The 20,358-nt window shown below is 37.7% G+C and overlaps 1 protein-coding gene across 1 annotated transcript in view; it reads left to right on the top strand.

The window, feature by feature from the left end:
- The window catches only part of fbn1.L (fibrillin 1 L homeolog), a 130,362-nt gene extending 110,851 nt beyond the window's left edge, over window positions 1-19,511 (top strand). The window contains exons 53-66 of the mRNA XM_018253093.2: window positions 67-183; window positions 984-1,103; window positions 1,636-1,758; window positions 3,811-3,942; window positions 5,609-5,731; window positions 6,436-6,642; window positions 9,536-9,661; window positions 9,927-10,049; window positions 10,563-10,679; window positions 11,157-11,285; window positions 12,265-12,384; window positions 14,869-15,100; window positions 16,926-17,097; window positions 17,684-19,511. Coding sequence (XP_018108582.1) covers window positions 67-183; window positions 984-1,103; window positions 1,636-1,758; window positions 3,811-3,942; window positions 5,609-5,731; window positions 6,436-6,642; window positions 9,536-9,661; window positions 9,927-10,049; window positions 10,563-10,679; window positions 11,157-11,285; window positions 12,265-12,384; window positions 14,869-15,100; window positions 16,926-17,097; window positions 17,684-18,067 — 2,225 coding nt within the window. The 3' untranslated portion in view covers window positions 18,068-19,511. The remainder of the gene's footprint in view (window positions 1-66; window positions 184-983; window positions 1,104-1,635; window positions 1,759-3,810; window positions 3,943-5,608; window positions 5,732-6,435; window positions 6,643-9,535; window positions 9,662-9,926; window positions 10,050-10,562; window positions 10,680-11,156; window positions 11,286-12,264; window positions 12,385-14,868; window positions 15,101-16,925; window positions 17,098-17,683) is intronic.
- The last annotated feature ends 847 nt before the right edge of the window (window positions 19,512-20,358 follow it).

Here is a 20,358-nt window from a genome sequence, read left to right as displayed (position 1 = left end):
ACATTCTTTCAGAAAGGGAGTGTTGCTAGGAGAGAATAACATTTTCATGTTTTTTTTCTACAACAGATATGGATGAATGTGTTTATCCAGACAAATGCAAAAATGGAAAATGTATTAACACAGATGGTTCCTATCGGTGTGAATGCTCCTATGGATATTCTCTTTCAGGAGACGATTGTATAGGTTGGTTGAAATGTGTGCCAAGTGCAATTTATACTTTATGTAAAGGAAAAACATATTTCAGGTCTTTTAGACTTAGAAGAAAGGGCACACACATCACATATAGTATCATCATCTATAGCAGTGATCCCTGACCAGTAGCTAGTAAGTAACATGTTGCTCACCAACCCCTTGGATGTTGCTCCCAGTGACCTCAAAGCAGGAGCTTATTTTTGAATTCCAGGCTTGGAGGCAAATTTTGGTTGTATAAAATCCAGGTGTACTGCCAAACAGAGCCATAATGTAGGTTGTCAATCAACATAGGGGCTACCAAATGGTCCAATCACAGCACTTATTTGGCTCCCAAGAACATTTTTCATGCTTGTGTTGCTCCCCAACTCCTTTTACTTCTGAATGTTGCTCATTGGGTCAAAAGGTTGAGGATCCCTGATCTACAGTATAGTTAAAATCAAAAATGTTTAAAGCCATAACCTATATTAGGGGCACATTGCCCGTTGTTAGCATGGGAGTGGTTTTAAAGTTTAGTGCAGATAAGAGAAAGGACAATATATGATCAATAATGCCACTGGCTAAATGCATACTTCTATTAATATACTTCATCATATTCGCATTTCCAAATATATGAACACAGATTCAGAACAATTCAGCCTAATTCTATTAATAGCATGTCAAAATAATCTGCAATGCTGCGACATAGATTAACATCAACATCAATTCACATTGGAAGCACATTGCGGCATAATTCTATGTTAATATTTTCTAATGAAATAATTGTAATTAGGAATGAATATTTTCTTTTTTAGATATCGATGAATGTTCTGTGGGAAACCCTTGTGGGAATGGGACGTGCAAGAATATTATCGGCGGATTTGAGTGCACTTGCGAGGAGGGCTTTGAGCCAGGTCCAATGATGTCCTGTGAAGGTACTTTATATATTCTACTAACTCCTTACCTATCTCATGGATGAACGTGCAAGTGAACAACCTCATTAAACAATGCAGTATCTCCTTTGTGCTTCAGTGCTTGAGATTTGAGAATCACAAGGTGCATAATTGTTATTTCTAGGATTCAATGGGGCTAATGTAATAAAAGGCACTAAGTTTGCTCAAGTACAGTAACCCATAGCAACCAATCAGAAGGTAGCATTTACTGGTCTCCGGTTTAAAATCAAACATCTTATTGGTTGCTATGGGTTACTGCACCTTGGCAAACTTAGTGCCTTTTATTACATATGGGGGATAGTCTTTTTTTGTTTGTAGACATAAATGTTCCTTTCTGAAAGTTGTCACATTTCAGGCAGTCATGTGGGTGACTTTCCTCAACTCAAGTCTGTAAATTGAAGTTTCAGGTGCACATTTCAACTCTAAAGCATTTGAAGTAATGAAACTATACTACTGATGTGTATTCTTATAGTCACGTCTGCATTACAGATTTAGCCTCCATTTCTTTTTACAGATGTTAATGAATGTGCTCAGAATCCCCTGTTGTGTGCATTCCGTTGTATCAATACGTACGGCTCTTATGAATGCAAGTGTCCAGCAGGATATGTTTTGCGGGAAGACAAGAGAATGTGCAAAGGTGAGTTTTGATTATATAAAATATTAAGGGGGTTATTTATTAAAGTCTGAATGCCATAAACTTAAAAAATTTGTTTTTTTTACTATAAAATCCGATTTTTTTTTTGTGGAAAAAAAACCTCGGATTTTTCGGGTTTTATTACACCCCAAGGATGTAAAAGTCAGAATCCGAAAATCCGGCCTCTCAACTGCTGAGGTTGCAAATAAGTCAATGGGAAAAGTCCTGAAGATATCTTGATCTGCGATGGGTTTGGTTCCCTAAGTGTCGGACTGGCCCACCGGGGTACCAGGAAAAGTCCCGGTGGGCCAAGGTGTCAGTGGGCCCTCATGCTGCTAGCCATTTGGCATATTTCATGGCGATTCCCAAATGCTATGAGAACAAAGATGCTAAATAGATGGAAAAATAGATTATAGTATGTAAAAGAAAGACTAGGAGAATAGAGGTTGAGTAGATGAGAGGAAAAATAATAGTACTAAGAGTGGGCCCCTGGTCTAAGATTAATTAGTGGGCCCCTAGTCAAAGGTTTTTGGGTGGGCCCCTGATGTCCCAGTCCGATAACTGGGTGCAATAATCCGAAGAATTTGTGGTTTTCGGGCACAATCTAAAAAAGGTCAGAGTTTTTGTGTGGAAAATCCGAAAAATGTGTACAATCTGAATTTTTCAGGTTTTTTCCCGCACAGGAAATTTTCGGGAAAATTGATAAATAATGGGAAAAAACTTGTGCGGATTTGGTCAGAGTAATTTTCAGAAAATAATGAGATAAATTCAGACTTTGATAAATGGGGCTCCTCGTATTGCAAATAACATGCAAAAGGATCTTTATGTTTGTCAATCTGTGATGTATTATATGTATGTATAGGTCAAAGCACTGTACAGAAAAACAATAAATTAGTAGTAACAAACAAGGGTTCACTACATTATTAAGTAACAATGTAGTAAATATTCACATAAATATAATTAAAATACAGATTAAGTGCTCAGTGTCAAGGAGACAAAAGGATGGAGGACCCTACCCCGTAGGGCTTACAGTCTAAAGGGGAGGGTAACTTACAGACACAATTCTGAGGGGTATAAAACTGCTGTAGGTTACTGTGTGACACATATACAGTAAGTGCCAGTTCCCAGTTCAAGAGGTACATTTATCAAAGGTGAATTTCGAATTCATGTGAGTTATTAAAAACTCTTCTAAACTCCCATAAATTCGAAATTTCGACCAATAAATGTATTTAAAAATTTTTTTTCAAACTCGGATGAATTAAATCGACCCGAAAACTCGAAACTAATTCGATTCGAGTTTGTTCTTCGAAAAAACCCTGAATATCAGGAAGGCTGCAAACTCCAAATTGATCCCTGGACGTCTCCCATTGCCGAATAGTCGAATTTGAGTTCTTAAATGGCCAGGAGTATCATAAATCACGAAAATCTAGTTTGAAATTTTAAAAAAACTCTAATCAAAATGGAATAACGCCCTAGTCGAATTAGACAGTTTTGACCATAACAAAAACTTGAAAATTTGAATTTAGAATTTTCAATTCGACCCTTTATAAATCTGCCCCCAAGTGTTATCCAGGGCATTAGACTTGCCTACCTTCACACAGCAGGACCAACACACCCCATATACCCTGACAGACAGAGCCACTCAGGCCACACAAACTACAAATCAAACCTGTCCTGCTCATACAGTGACTACAAATTAAAGGCGACACTTATATTCATCTGTAACTCTCATAAAGCATGCAGGATATCATCGTTATCATTACATTTCACAATTCGCTTACATGAAAAAGAGAGAATAAATGTACTACAGTTCTTTGTCATGTTGCAGTTGGTTGTCCCCCATTGAAACATTCTGATGCAGTAAATGTGTGCTGCAGGCCTGACCCTCTGACAAGCCCTTTTCATATCACAGTGGCTCTATCAGCATTTTATTCTGGGAACAAACCCTGTTTTAAAAGATGTTTTCAACACGCGGCTTGACAGCTAGACTTTTTAAAACTAGCTCTTTCATTTGCTGCTTTTACAATGTAACCGAATCGATATAACCTTTTACAGATCAAGACGAGTGTGAAGATGGAATTCATGATTGTGAATCGAAACAAATGACCTGCAAGAATTTAATCGGAACATACATGTGCATATGTGGACCTGGATATCAGCGTAGATTGGATGGGGATGGCTGCATGGGTAAGTGGGAGTTTTCTAGGCATGCCCATGATGCTTTTAAATGTTAGACGTCTGTGTCTTCTTGATGATGTAGTGATTGCAAATTAGCCTGCTACATTTGAAAGCACTTTGCTTCTGTTTACCCTGCTTCACTTGCATTGTTAGAAAGCCACTGTAGTACAGGTATAAGATCCATTATCCAGAAGCCCGTTATGGCATAAACATCTCCCACAGACTCCAAATAATCAAATAATATATCCACATTTTTAAAAAGGATTTCCTATTTCTCTGTAATAATAAAACAGTACATTGTACTTGATCCCAACTAAGATATAATTAATCCTTATTGGAAGCAAAACCAGCCTATTGGGTTTATTTAATATTTACATGATTTTCTAGTAGACTTAAGGTATGAAGATCCAAATTACGGAAATCCATTATCCGGAAAACCCCAGGCCTCGAGCATTCTGGATAACAGGTCCTATACCTGTGAGGGTAGTAGTTCGCAGGGCTGTCCCCCAAAAATGTTCATTGATTTTCACAAATCCCTTGTTCCATTATCCATATGAACTTTTCACATGGGAGTGACAGCTGATACTGTATATCAGAAATGCCAAGACAGGACTAGAATTCCTGCTACACAGCAAGATAGGAATAGTATTACTTTTCAGAAATGAAAATACCCCAAAATGATTTCTTCACACAGTCTTAAAACATGGTGATACATTTTTCAGCAGTTACATTTTTCCTCAGCATTACCCATTACATTACACGTAGGGGCAGATTTATCAGAATGGGAGGTTAATGTCTACAGAAAAGTTTAACCCACTTTCTATTCATTCCAATGGGATTTATAGAAGTGTATTTAAAGGAGAACTAAAGCTCAACTAAAGAAGTAGGCTTGAAATGTTGTACATTATGTTTTGGGCTTTTGTACCAGCCCAAGGCAACCTCCAAAGATGCCCCAGTAGCTCCCCATCTTCTTTTCTGCTGATTCACTGCACATGCTCTGTGCTGCTGTCACTTACTGAGCTTTGGGACCCACTCACAATATACAGTACACATAGATTAGAAATGTCACAATATAAGGCTGATTAGTAATTAATACATAGAATTACTACATGGCAGCATAGAAACCAGTGCAATTAGTATCAAAATTTAATAATTAGCCCTGTAGCATCAGCTTATATTCCAGACCAACCTCATTTTCTGCTCGATAATTTGACCCCTAAGCTTAGCTTCTCAACAGCTGCTCAGAGCCCACTGATCATGTGAGTGTCACAGATACTTTCCAAGATGGTGACCCCCTGTGACAAGTTTGAAGTCCTGGATCATTGCTGCTATTGACAAGCTGAAACTTTAGGCTGGTGCAATAAGTTCAGTATATAAAATTTTTAGCCCTATTCATTTTTAGGGTTCAGTTCTCCTTTATCAATAACATTTGATAAATACGCTTCTAAAAATCCCATAGGAAAAGCGAATGAGTTTTTCTGTGGTGATATCACATTTTGATCAATCTGCCCCTTAGTTTTTAAGCAAAATATAACACTTTTTATTCTGACATCAGCATCTCTTTAAATAGATTGCATTTTAGTTTGTAAACAACGTACATTTTGATCATATCGGAATAAGCTTATCGGAAGAGCAAAATAATGAAATTAATTGGTGTATTCCTGTTTTCTCTAAGATCTAAATGAATGCCTGAAACCAGGAATTTGCGACAATGGAAAGTGTGTGAACACAATGGGAAGTTACAAATGTGACTGCCTTGAGGGTTTCAATGTGAGTGCTACAGAGACAGAGTGCATTGGTAAGTATTGCCTCAAAACAAACTGCAGGGCTTTATAAGAAATACATATATGTATACTGCCATTCCTTAGCTCTTATAATAAATATAGCCCAGTACCCTGAATACAATTTATCAACCCAACTGCAAATTCATTTTGACCCAAATATTGGAACTATAATATCAGGTAAGGTCTGTCATGAGCCCACTATATTCCTATATATGAATTCCTGTGTTCGTTTCTTGTGGCTTATGACAAGTCTGTTTCCCAGGCATTAAACTTGCAAGTTCTATTTAGAAAGGAGCCTGAAAGATTTTCCATAGAGCCTTTAGTTTAATAACTATCACTTGATTTTAATAAAAATAACAAGAGAAGGATGTAGTTTCTTCTTCCCAACAAAGAAAACACTCATCTCTCCTTCCTTGGCAGGGATTGACTGTAACAGTACAAAAACCAATCTTCTCATCAAATTACACTGCATCAATTTTGAAAGCCTGGAATCCACATTAGCAAGGAAATCCACTAAATATGTTTCGCACGCTAGACCACAGGAACACAGACTTCTAGAACCATTATATTTGTTATTACAAATGATTTATTAGTTTAAAGTCAAACACCGGGACCTCTCATATTGGCAGTGGAGCGAAGAAGTTTTCTAAACAAATGTATTTGATAAATTAACAATATTTGCCTTTCCGTTCCAATAAGACCTGCTCTTTATTTGTAGACAACAGGCTGGGCTATTGCTTCACTGAAGTATTACATACCATGTGCCAGATCGGATCTTCCAACAGGAACTCAGTCACCAAGTCCGAATGTTGTTGTAACTCCGGCAGAGGCTGGGGCATAAATTGTGAGATTTGCCCCTTCCAAGGCACAGTTCAGTTTAGGAAGCTTTGTCCATATGGTAAAGGATTCACCACTGGAGGAGAAGGTATGTTTACTATATACATGGAAGGGCAAAAAGAAAGGCGCAAACAGATATTATATATCATCAGTTCTAAGATGAGTTTAATTAAGTACATATAATACACAAAAGCCATGAATATCTTGTAAATCATATCCTTATAAACGGTGACTAGTGATGTCATCAGTTATAAACGGTGAGTAGTGATGTTGTTTCTGTCACATGACTCACTGAAACTTGTGTATTATAATAAATAAAGTACCCCCTGTTGCAAAATATGAGGATATTAGAAGTTACCCCCTTTGGCCTTTTTATATGGTCATGAAACTCCTCGGTAACTTATAATATCCTTATAATTTACAAGAGGGGGTACTTTATTCACTATACATACAGTATATATATTTCAACAGAGGCAATACCTCAAAATATTTGGGGTTTTGTGGAAATATGAGCAAAGTTTGGTCTAGTAACCCTTTACTGGTCTAGTGTATGTAGAATAATGCATAATTCCAACATTTAGGGGCAGATTTATCAAAAATCGTACGTTACCGTTTTTTTAAGTTTGAATGAACTCAAATGAACTCAAATTCAAATAGAATCTTGTTTAAGAAAAAAACTTGCATGTCTAAAACCTGAACGAATTACCGACCCAGAAACTCAAATCTAAAACACTCAATGTCCGGAAGGCTATTAACATCTTCAAATGGGTCACTGGATTTCTGCCATTGACTTCTACATGAGCTCAGCAGGTTTTAGGTGTCGAATAGTCGAATTCTAGCTGTTCCCAGGGTCCAGGTATGATAAATCTCAAATTCGAGTTTGGATTATTCCCAACACGAGTTTGTGAGTTTTGACCAAAAATCCAACTCGAAAATTTGAATTCGAATTTACAATTCGAACCTTAATAAATCTGCCTTTTATAGTGACAGTAATATACGTTATCTAAATGCTATGTAAAGTCATTTATAGGATGCAGGGCTTTTAGTCTGGCTTGTGTTTGGAAATCTACAGATTAAGTAAGTAAGGAAGGGTTAAATAGCATAGAGTATGAACAGATACTACTTCAATATTTATTCTGTAAATATTTTCAGCAGAATTAGTAAGAGTTCAAAAAACAACACGTGCATCATGAATGAGCAGGGATCCCCCTCGCAGGTACATCACATTTACCGTATATTAGACTACGCAAGTGCTCTATGTTCAGTTTACAGGGACTGGCTACCCAAACAGCTCAATGATATGAAACACCCCACTGTCCAACAGCACACTTACTAAATCTCTTATTCACAGAGGGCATGTTCTGGAAAGGTCAGACTGGAATCAGTTTCCACCTCTAATCCCCATTTTGGCCAAACGACACTAAAAATAAACTTCCTTGACTGAAGGTTTAATCGGGAAACCGACTCCACACATAGAACCTTTCAGTATGAAATATCTGCAATATAAATTCCTGTTTATCATAAAAGAACTGATCAAGCTCTTACTGCAGTTGGAAACATGCAAAGATAAATAAGAAACTCCCTCTAGAAGGAAATACAGGTATGTCCTTGTGATCCAATTACAAAGTTTGCCTGCTGGAGAGAATTCCAGTTTATTCCATTGCCGTGTATGAGAACAGGAATATTAACACACAGCCCTCCAGGTGGTTGAAGTAGAGCTCCTGGCCTTCAGCTTCACTATTGATTCTTTATGTAAGGGACCCAGGTTCAGTTGCTCTGGGACGTCAGCATGGGATGTGGAAGGCATAAACTGTACTTCATACAGGATGGATTGATAAAAAACATTATTTATTTTCAGAATGTAGTTTGACACATAAGTCCCACAGTGGGTCACAAATACAGGAGCAGTTTAAGTTTATGTGACCACTTTGTCACACTTTGTGGCATTTCGACAGGCTCAAATTCATTACATTACACTACGCTAATTCACTAAAATTCAAAGTTGCGTCTCAGCAGCCGAAGAATTTCATAGTGAAGTTTCGCTAGCGTTCATTTCTGCCTAGCGAAACTTCGTCAATTTTAATAGGGTGGGTACATTAAAGACGTATAGACGTCTTTATTTGTAATGTTGCTGCAAATGTTTGAAGTGGCCACTGGAACCATAATAAAGACAGAATAGATCCTCGAATGCTCTAGACTTGAGCCCACCATAAGGGCAGGATTCCACGGACGATTCCGCCGCAATCTGATGCGCTGGGCAATAACGCAGGCGTCATGTCAGATTCAATGGAAATAAGGTAAATAATGCGATTGTCGGATCGTGTCGCATTGTTGATGCGACACGACTGTCGGATGCAGATGCAGCGTCTGCATCCGACAGTCGTGTCGCATTGTATCAAGGCTGTGACACGATCTGACAATAGAATTACTTACCTTATTTCCGTCGCATCCGACGTGATGCCTGCATTTTTGCGCAGCGCATCAGATCGCGGCGGAATTGTCCGTGGAGTCCTGCCCTTAAGCAAATGTCTGGAAAAAAATGTTAACACAAAAATCTTTAATAGTTTGGGCTTTTGAAGGCAATCCCGCTTTAGAAAAGAATGAATTTCTGGCAGACAGGATATGATGTCACTGACATTAGACTGAGGAAGATGTAGCTTCATTTTATCAGTTAGCCTGGTCTGAGGTGGTGAAGTAAACTCTGGTGAAAGGGGTTCAGTAAAATTCGCATCCTAGGGAATTTGCGGAGTAACGACCCTTTGATAAGACGTGTGCGTATGCTGGCGACGGTCTCGTTCGCTAGCGAATTGTCCTCTACGCCTGTTAGTAGATTGGCAACGTCCCTGCGGATGGGATTTCTGGCGAATTGTCACTAGCAATAGCCACTTCGAATTTTAGTGAATCTGCCCCTATATCTCTGCATGAAAATTATCCATATTTTATTCTGTCATTGAGTTTCTTTTTACTTTTTCTTTTTACAGATATTGATGAGTGCCAAGTGCTTCATGGTATCTGCCAAAACGGGCAATGCGTTAATGAGAGAGGGACGTATCGGTGTGAATGCAATCCCGGTTATGTACCCGATATGACTGGCACATCTTGCATAGGTAAGCTGGAGGATTTGAAAGTGTATTCTTTCTGTATGTTTAGTACATAAATTGTCCCTTGCTTACATAGGACAGTAGGACTTTCCCATGGATAAAGGGGGAGGGAATACCAACAGCCAGGAAAGTTCAAGTGGCATTCCTTGTCTTTCCTTGACAGCTATAGTTATATCAGTTATCATTTTTATACCACTCTGAATTGCTAACAGACATACATTCCTCAAGCGGATTGTGGTTAATCATGGTCATTTCCCCATTGTTATTTCAGATCTGGATGAATGCAGTCAGTCACCCAAACCTTGCAACTTTATATGTAAAAACACAGATGGGAGTTTCCAGTGTTCCTGCCCAAGAGGATACATTCTGCAGGAGGATGGAAGAAGCTGCAAAGGTGACACACAAATACAACCGTACAAGACCCTTATCAAAAGGAGCTTTAATGAACATTTATTTTTATATTGCAGGATTTCATGTGCAGTAATAGCAAATGTTTTTTTTACACTTCTGCTCCAGCAGAATTTGTGCCAGGAGACCAGAGATGTGACACATAGCTATGCCCCTGACATGAGAATAGTTTACATATCAATCAGAACATACAAGTGTGGAGCACGGGGAGATGCGAGGTGCTAGAGAACCCTGTACTTACTGCCTGCTTTTGGGGCCCTTGCACTTGAAGTGATGTGCACCTTGTGCTGGAATCTGTCATTTGGTTCAGAGTGGAGATTTCCGATGGCATTGCTGGGTACAAGTGCACAATTCCATAACCCCTAGCACTCCGTCCTTCTTAAATGAGCCCTATAATTTGTTCCATTGGATCACAAAAAGATTTGAGAGCAATTAACACAGGTTATAGTATTGAATCAGTAGTTTATATTCAACTACTTTCCTTATATTTGTTTTACAGACCTTGACGAATGTGCAACAAAGCAACATAACTGCCAGTTTATTTGTGTTAACACCATCGGAGGATTCACATGTAAATGTCCCCCTGGTTTCACACAACATCACACAGCATGCATTGGTAAGCATGTTCCTGAATACTATATATATTCTGTATTACATCTACAGTAAGACATCATACAACATCATTAGGTTTGGAGTATTTGCTCAGATGTTAGAATAGTATCTCTACATAGGCTACAACCATATAACCCTTATGTTATTAAATTCCCAAACTCTTAGTCGTTTGCTAGAAGATAATTTAATTAATAGGTCAAATCAATGGGCCAATCTAATTAAAGTTAACTTAAGGGTATAATACAGCTTTATAAATCCAGCCCTTTAGGTTAAACCATGTAAAAAATAGCAAGAAGAATATTTTTATGGTTTCTGCTGGAACCAGGGAAATAGTTCAGACGTTTCAAATACAGTTGCAGAAACTGTAAATATTTTAATTAGCTCAAGCCAGGGTATTTTGAATCTGCAGCATCTAAATTATTTCGTGCTTGAATTCTAAATGAAATGATTTTGTGAAGAGCACTTCCATTGCCTTTGTCAGACAACAACGAGTGTGCTTCAGACGTTAACATGTGTGGAGCTAAAGGTATCTGCCAGAATACCCCGGGGAGCTATTCTTGTGACTGCCAGCGTGGATTTACTCTGGATCAGAGTGGAGCTGCTTGTGAAGGTACTGTGTGTGTGTGTGTGTACAGGATATATTTATTTTCATTCCAGGCTTTCTGTTTAGCTCCTTGTTTGCAGTGTGGTACAGCCCCTGCTAGTAATACTTAAAAGAGGAAAGAAAAGCTAAACCAGAGCATTTTTTATGTTTGAATCTTAACAGGGTCTCTAGTCAATGTCTTTATGGCATCTGATAAGATCAATTTGGGTCAGGAATTTTGGATGGATCTAATCCATTAGACAAAACCTGATATGCAGCATATAATATGCAATCACTGTCTAGGGATCTGAAAGCTTGTCTGTGGCCTATACTTAAAGGGATACTGTCATGGGAAAATATGTTTTTTCAAAATGACTTCTGCACTGAAACCAGTTTTTCAAAAGAGCAAACTGATTTGATTTATAATTAATTTTGAAATCTGACATGGGGCTAGACATGTTGTCAGTTTCCCAGGTGCCCCCAGTCATGTGACTTGTACTCGGATAAACTTCAGTCACTCTTTACTGCTGCACTGCAAGTTGGAGTGATATCACCCTCCTCCCTACCCCCCAGCAGACTAACAGAACAATGGGAAGGTAACCAGATAACAGCTGCCTGGTAGATATAGTAAAAATCCATGTTCCACTGCAACCCCATTCAGTTAAATTGAGTAGGAGAAACAATAGCATGTAAGAAAGCAGTTCCATAGTGCAGCACTGGCTCTTTCTGAAAGCACATGACCGGCAAAATGACCTGAGATGGCTGCCTACACACCAATATTAGAACTAAAAAAAATACATTTGTTGGGTTAGGAATTAAATTTTACATGGTAGAGTGAATTATTTGCAGTATAAGCAGTGTAATTTAGAAATAAAAACTACATCATAACAATGTTTAGTACATGTATTCAGCTTCATGGGCTCATGTAGGATCGTCATCCAGGCAGATTTTACCTTATAATTTTCTACTAGATATCGTTCTAAATCTGAAAATCTTACATTTTTAGATGTTGATGAGTGTGATGGAAGCCATCGTTGTCAACATGGATGCCAGAACATAATTGGAGGGTATAGATGTAGCTGCCCACAAGGATATCTTCAACATTACCAGTGGAATCAGTGTGTGGGTGAGTATTATTGCACAAAAAGCATTTGGGGAGTTTTTTATTGCTAACATTTTATTCCCCTTACTTTAGTTGTGTCTTGATACCAGTGTGGTGACAGGTTAAGACATATCCAGACAATTCTCATGGTGTTAGCTTTTCTAAGAAACAAGCACAGACTGTAGATGACACATACAGTGGAAGCAGGCTTTAAAGTAAAACTTAAGTCTAACGAAGAATGGGCTAGAAATGTTACAGTATACATTATGTTTTGGGCTTCTGTACCAGCCCAAGGCAACCACAACCCATTAGCAGTGAAGATCTGGCTCTATGAAGGTGTCCCCAGTAGCTCTCCATCTTTTTATTGATTCAATCACATGCTCTGTGCTGTGGTCAAACCTGGACTTATAGACCAACTCACATTATACTGTCATGACTAAATAGTAATGAATTGAGATTCTCATTACATGTCGGCTCAGAAATCAGTGCAATTTGCATTAGAATTTAATAATCAGCCTTGTAAGATCAGCTTCTATGATACAAGAACCTCGTTTTCTGCTTGATGATTTGTGATGACCCCTAAGCTTAGCTTAAGAGCACACTGCGCATGTGCGTGTCATTGACACTATTAACATCTAAGATGGTGAGTTCCTGTGCACAACTTTGAAAGCTTGAATTATTATTGTTATGGAAATGCTGAAGCTTTAGGCTGGTGCATTAAGGGAGTTAGTTACTAATATCCGGAATTATCTCATATTTTATTTAAAAAAAACACAACCAAACCGCCATGCCCAATTTTAGGTAATTTTTTTAATAAAAGAAACTCGATTTAATCGGATGAAGGAAAGAATTTATAAAATCGAGCAAAACCCCGAATCGCTCTAATTTTTTCAGGCTTTTTTCCTGAATTTTCCCATTGACTAATACAGGACCTTGACAGGTCTGCGATGGCAGATTTTCGGATTCAGACTTTTATCAGCACAGGGGTATAATAAATCACGAAAAAAAAAAATCTATTTTGTTTTTCCTATAAACATTTGAGTTTTCTGGTGAAAAAACAATTTTTCATAGATTTCACAACTCTTTGATAAATAACCCCCTAAGTCTCGTGTAAAAATGACATTTCTATCCATATTTGTTTTTAGGCATTAGTTCTCCTTTAATAAAGCATTATTACTGAACATGTTGCACACAAGTCACTACAATACAATGAAAAACAATAACCGTATCTCCAAATTGTGGATCTAAAAATACTGTTGGGGGTTTCACAGTTACAAGAAGATACAATGTGCCTTTCAATACATCTGTCCCCTAAAATAGCCTGACAGGTGACTACTGGGTCTTGTCGTGCAATGAAGAGCTCTTTGGTGAGTGAGGTCTCTTTATTGGGATCAGAACTGCAGTGTGGAGTAAGATTGCACTTATTGGATATAAAATGATTATGTGTGTCCTTATTTAGGTGGTTTGGCTTATAACAAACTATTCTTAACATTAATTTCAGTTACTCCGATTATATAACTATGAGATCATTTAGTTGACAGTTACTTTCCATTGAAAAGAGAAGGACTTTTTCAGCTTAACGTTTTAATAAGGAAGTGACACGATGGCACGTTATACCATGTGGTTTGGGATCTGAATATCAACACAAATCCTTCCTCTGCAGATTTATTTTAACTCTTTGGCAAAAAAAAACATCAGCAGAAGCACAAAATCAATAACAGATGAAAGCCGTTGTTCTATACTAGCTGGCCAACGCTATACCAACCTTGATAAAGGGCTTTGCCATTTTCATCATTACCCTGTTACTGACAAATGGGACCTGTCACCCAGTTATAAAAAGCTTTGCAATGAAAGTCCTTTTCAAATTAAACATGAAACCTAAATTATTTTTTACTGTTAAAGCATTCATACCTGTTATAAACACATTTAAAAGTCTTTGCTTTCAATCATATATTGCCTGCCCCTCCTCTATTATGCCTTAGGCATAGATGTCAGTGCACTCCTCATATTCCCCTCCCTCCTCACCATCTAATTGTGTAGTCAGTGCATGGGTATCAGGTGCAGCATTCTGGAACATAAACAAGATGTTGGAATGATGGAAGGCTTGCCTTCCACAAAATGGCACCTGCCTGCTTGCTGTGATTGTGAATTCCAAGACTAAAAGAAACAAGATTTAAAAAAATTTAAGTAGTGAAAGTGAAGTTTACTTTTCTTGACTACATTATAAAATAGGATTGGGGATTATTTTTTAGGCTGACAGGTCCCCTTTAAAGACCAACAGCTGCCTGGATTTTACATTGATAGTTCCATTATGTTAGACAGAGCATTCTATGGAGGATAATATAGTTTTTATTTAAACTTCTACAGCTTCTTCCATTTGTATTTTGTGGAAATGCCAAGGCTGTATGCCTAAGATTCTGGAGGGGGAATTTACATATCCAGCCCACACATATCCAATCCATCCATTATAAAATAGTATTAGTCCCAGTAAATCCTGTTTTCGTGCAGATGAGAATGAATGTCTGAATGCCCATGCCTGTGGAGGAGCCTCCTGCCACAACACTCTTGGAAGCTTCAAGTGCATGTGTCCTACTGGATTTCAATTTGAGCAGTTTGCTGGATCTTGCCAAGATGTCAATGAATGCAGTTCTTCTCAAGCACCTTGCAGTTTCGGCTGTTCTAACACAGAAGGTGGCTATGTCTGTGGATGTCCATCTGGATACTTCCGAATAGGACAGGGGTAAGACAGATTTTGACAAGTGCATGTAAAGTACACCTTCTAAACTAAGGCTGGTAAGATACAGCATGCAAGTTATACTCCTGCTTATAGAGCTCCTGCTCTTGTAATAGGCATATTTTACTCAAAGAAAAGGAGAATGTTTGACTTAAATAGGGTTGGACTTAAAACTTTAACTTATTGACATAAATATGTTGTTGCCTTTCGTCCAATTTCCTGCCTGTATTTCCTTCACATTCTGTAAGATTAACCAGGGCTCCCAAGCTGCAGTGATACGTGAAAATATAGAGGGCAAATGCAGCCCATTGTTATTGTCGGCTGCTGTTATTTATAGTAAATGTATGCCTTGCCAGTTTTTATCTTGCTTTCTTTTCAATAGCATTATTTTCTCAGCTTCCTCAGTTAATTATGATCTGGCTGACTACAAACTTCCTTCCATAGCTCTCCTGTAAGTATTATAATCTTCCACCAGGGAGGGCCATGACTTTCATGCGGCTATTGAAAGTCTCCAGGCAACGCATTCGTTGAAACACCATAAATTATACCCATCTGATCTGATCATTATCGAATCAGGATATGGTAGAACCATGGCAGAAAATGCAGTTAGCCAAGAACAGCATTGCACGTGGATGTGCTTCTTGGCCAATGCTTATTCTGATCTGATCTCTATACACAAAAATCTTGAATTGGGTGCAAAGCAGTCAAAACCTTGTGCCAGAGGTTACGTACAGTAGAACCCTCATTTTACGTTTTTCAGGGAACCAGAAAAAATGGTGTAAATCCAGGAAAATGTAAAATCAAGGAAATGTATTATGAATAATATATACGTGGGACCACAAAGCAACAATGTAAAATGAGGGAACGCTTGGGGGCAGATTTAGGTCAACGTGAAAATTCGAATGAAAAAAATTACAATTTCGAGCTAATTTTTGCATACTTCGAATAGGGAATAGTCCAAATTCGATTTTAAAAAAAATATGAATATCAAAATTTGTAATGTCTGTTTAAAACTACGGACCATTCACCATCTAAAAACCTGCTGAATTGCTGTTTTAGACTAAGGGGGACCTCCTAGAACCTATTTAGAGTCAATTGGTGGACCAACTTTTTCTATTGGGGAAAAACTATGATTCGTACGATTCCAATTTAATTGAAAACAGACCTATTCGGCCAAAAGAAACGTAGATTTTTTAAAATAAATTTTGGTTGGGCGAATTTCAAAGTTTTTTGAATTCGACCCTTGATAAATCTGAGGGGATGTAAAATTGAGGTTCCACTGTATATAGAAACAATACTGCAGCACTCCTGATTACAAATGTGATAAAAGTGATTTATTTAGATCACATACAGACAACTTTTAGGCCTTATCTTGCCCTTTTTTAAGCCTGGCTCTGTATTGCTTCTTCTGCATATACGTAATCCTCATTCACGGAGGCCTGAGGGAAGTTTCAAGACTCATTGCTGTTGTGACATGTTTAGAACAAAGAAAGTTGACAACAATGTGGAGAGGTTAAAAATAATGTTGTTAATTCAGGGGCACTCCTGGCATGAGGCAAGGTGAGATTATTAAACTGGCAATTCTAGTGCACAATTGTGCTCTCTGTAATAACAATGCAACCCTCCCCCCCCGGTACCCCATTCAGTGCTGGAGAGGTTAAGCAATGGGGGTGGCATGTTTATTTTGCAACAAATTCACATTGTGTAATGTAGTGGACATCTCTGCATTCATTTAATAAGATGTTTGATTAACCATAACTGATCTTTTTTGAGTGTACACTGTAAGTGAAAATGTACAATATAATATTTCTTATTTTCTCTCACTTCTCAGTCACTGTGTAACAGGGGCAGGAATAAGTAGAGTTCAGGATATGTCCGTCAGTGGTGAAATAGATGACAACTCTCTGTCACCTGAAGCTTGCTATGACTGTAAGATAAATGGCTACCCTAAGAGAGGAAGGAAAAGAAGGAGCGCTAATGACACAGCCTTAAATGATGAAGAGGTAAAATATTTGTAAATATGCGTAATTATAATATGTTTAACAAATTTATATATATATATATATATATATATATATGTAACAAGGAACCACAGTGCCCCTTCTAACACACCACACTCGCAGGGCTTATAGTTCGTAGGATGTATTATATAATGTTTTGGCTAGATCTCTACCTTGAAAAAGGCTGTGGTTGTGACCATATACATTGGACTATACAATATATTTGTTTAGATGCCTATGAGTCCTGCAAGTGTTTTGGAGACTGGTTTTAAAGATGTAAATGTAACTGGAAGCAGTGTTTGTTTACTCCTTTCTGTTCTCTGGTTCTGAGACATGAACCAATGCAGCCAAACTCAGTTGACCACCAGGTGGCTCCTGTAATATTGCTTCAAGAGTCAGAACCAGACATGCAGAGAACGTATATAGCCAAACAGATGTTGATTTCAATAGCTATTACATATTCCAATAAGTTAAATCCTGTATAGTTACATAACATCACATAGAATGATATTTTTTCATCCAGTCAAAAACTGTGTCTGGGTGGAGCTCCTCTTTAAGAAGATTGTTTTTCTTTTTATATATTTTTCAGGAACAACTGGAACCCCCAGTTAGTCTTGCAAGTTGGGATATTGAAAAACCATTAGTCTTATCTTTTAACATATCTCACCTAAACAACAAAGACCGAATTTTAGAGCTCACCCCTGCCCTAACTACGTTAACGAACCACAACAGATATTTAATAGACTCTGGAAATGAAGACGGACTCTTTAGAATAAACCAAAAAGAAGGTATAAGTTACTTACATATGACAAAGAAGAAGCCTGTGGCTGGTTCCTACTCCCTGCAGATCAACAGCGTTCCTCTCTACAAGGAGAAAGAGCTTATCCAGCTTGAAGATAAACATGACAGAGACTACCTCAGTGGGGAACTGGGCGACGTTCTTCAAATGAAAATTACAATCTTACTCCATTAATTTCCCAACTGCAGAAGAACCAGCACAGAAAGCACAGATGGACAGGTTGACATGAATGTTACCCTCGCTGATTTGCCAAAGCATAGGTACCAAACCTCATAAATGTTTTTCTATTTTTTTTTAAAGAGAACTTTCTTCCATCTGTCGAGATATGCAAGGTACAGGATCAGAATCCCAGCTCAATACAACCACTTACTCCAGGCCTCTTGAAAAATCTCAATTTAAAAAAATCTGGGGAGTTTTATTTGGAAGTTCTGCTGAAACATTTGAGAATGGCAGCACGGGGGACTCAAATTGAATCTCTTGATGGACTTCTCTAGTTTAGACATGAAAATTCGCTTTGAGGCCAACAACTCAATCTGTCCGACCTTTATTTTTGGTGCTAGAAACTTTTGAAGTTTTATTTTTTTCCTTTTAATAAATGCACTGTAATATTTACACAACTTAAAAGCCAACAGTTACTCTGTGTAAACATCTACAAATTTACAACTCAACCAAAGTTAGCTCTAGTTTATCTCAGTTATCTTTATATGTCAGGTAAATGACATGTGTGTATACTGTAACCATGCTTCTATTTATCCTCAAAGCATCTGTAAAGTAGATGGTAACCCGTGAGTCAGGGTTTTTTTTTTTAATGGTGCTTGTAAACGACCAACTACTTGTTAAATGTATACACAAACCTAGTGGTGCAACTTCTGTGACTAGGTAATGCACTGAGGTCAGGTGACCATACATGATTGACAGATGATCAGTGCCGTCTTACAATATGACATTACATTGCACATGAAGAGTACCCAGAGGCGTTTGAACAAAGGGCTTGATGTACAAATCAGTATTATTATTTGTAATATTGCATTTTAGTACTTGACCAAGCCAAGGTAGCTTTGTTACACCCTGCTTTTTTTTTTTTTTTTAAATTGTATAACATTTTCCATTACTGTATGTTTAGTTCATTCATTGATGGATAGAGGAAAATCAAGACAATATGCTTTCTTGTGATGTCCTGTGGTACTCAGTTTTGCCTAACCGAAAACACAAAAAAAAATGTTGTGAAAAACAGAAAAATGTACAAAATAAATCAGCAGGCAGTTGCTGTGACTCTTACCAATAAGAATGTATGAATGATCTTTGTGCAGTAATGCTGTACATGCGGCTGGTCAAGGCAGTGTATGGTATAGTAATGACTGCACACAAATAATATTTCTGATGAGCCATACAGAGAAATGTTATTATACTGAACAAAATTATAAGCTTTGCACTAGGAAAGGTATATCTATGGAATAACATTAAATAAAAGGGTTTAAAAAAAAAACCTCACTCGCTATACTATTGACACTTGTACCATCAGCTCTTTTCCATATATATGTTGTATATAACTTTGTGTATATAGTGCCATGCATATATCAAGCGCCTACACGAATAATAAACAAGACATGCCACACTGCATCAGACTTGAAATATTCCAATAAACATTTGTCTAAATGCAGACAGGATCCATGCCTTCGCCAATGTATGATGTTTCAGATGGAAGAAAATAAGCAGGCAATACTTACTTACGGTAGGTCTCAAAATGACGCTGCTCACACCAACTCTTCCTTTTTGCTTTTCTTCTTTTAAATAAAGCTCATTGCAGTAGTTGGGGCAATTACTTAAAGGAAAACTATAAGCCCATAATAAATGCTTAACCAACAGATAGTTTATATCATATTACGTGGCCTATTAAAGAATCTTACCAAACTGGAACTATAGCTCAGTAAATATTAACCTGGTGCATTTTTCCCTTGAACCATCATTTTATTCTCTGTGTTCCTTCAGAGATCACCTGACCAGAAATACTGCAGCTCTAACTGTATCAGGACAAAGTGTGGAATTAAAAGACAGAACTTTGTTCATCAATTAGCTGTAACCTAACATCTATGTGTTCCTTGGTTTGTTTGTGTGCATTGTGAATCTTATGATCCCAGAGGGCGGCCCTTCGTACTTAAAATAGCTGGTGATCTATTTAGGATCACCCAGTGGCACATACTACTAAAAAAAAAAAAAGTTCCATTTATCCAGTGTTTCAATCTCTTTAAAGGGGAAAACCACAAAAACAGAACATAAGCTTTTTGAAAAGTAAACATAATTTCAAGCAACTTTGCAATATACATCAATTAAAAAATATGCAGACTTTTTATGATATTTAATGGTTTGGAAAAGTTCCCTAAGCCTAGCCCCTGCTCTTCTGCTGATCTGTCTGACTACTTTGCTGAGCTGGCTGACTACTGTTACTTTGTATCAACAGCCATATG

This window comes from Xenopus laevis, chromosome 3L (genome assembly GCF_017654675.1).
Source record: "Xenopus laevis strain J_2021 chromosome 3L, Xenopus_laevis_v10.1, whole genome shotgun sequence".
NCBI lineage: Eukaryota > Metazoa > Chordata > Amphibia > Anura > Pipidae > Xenopus > Xenopus laevis.
The sequence above is the reverse complement of the archived record's forward strand: the minus strand, read 5'-3'. Positions and strand labels throughout refer to the sequence as shown.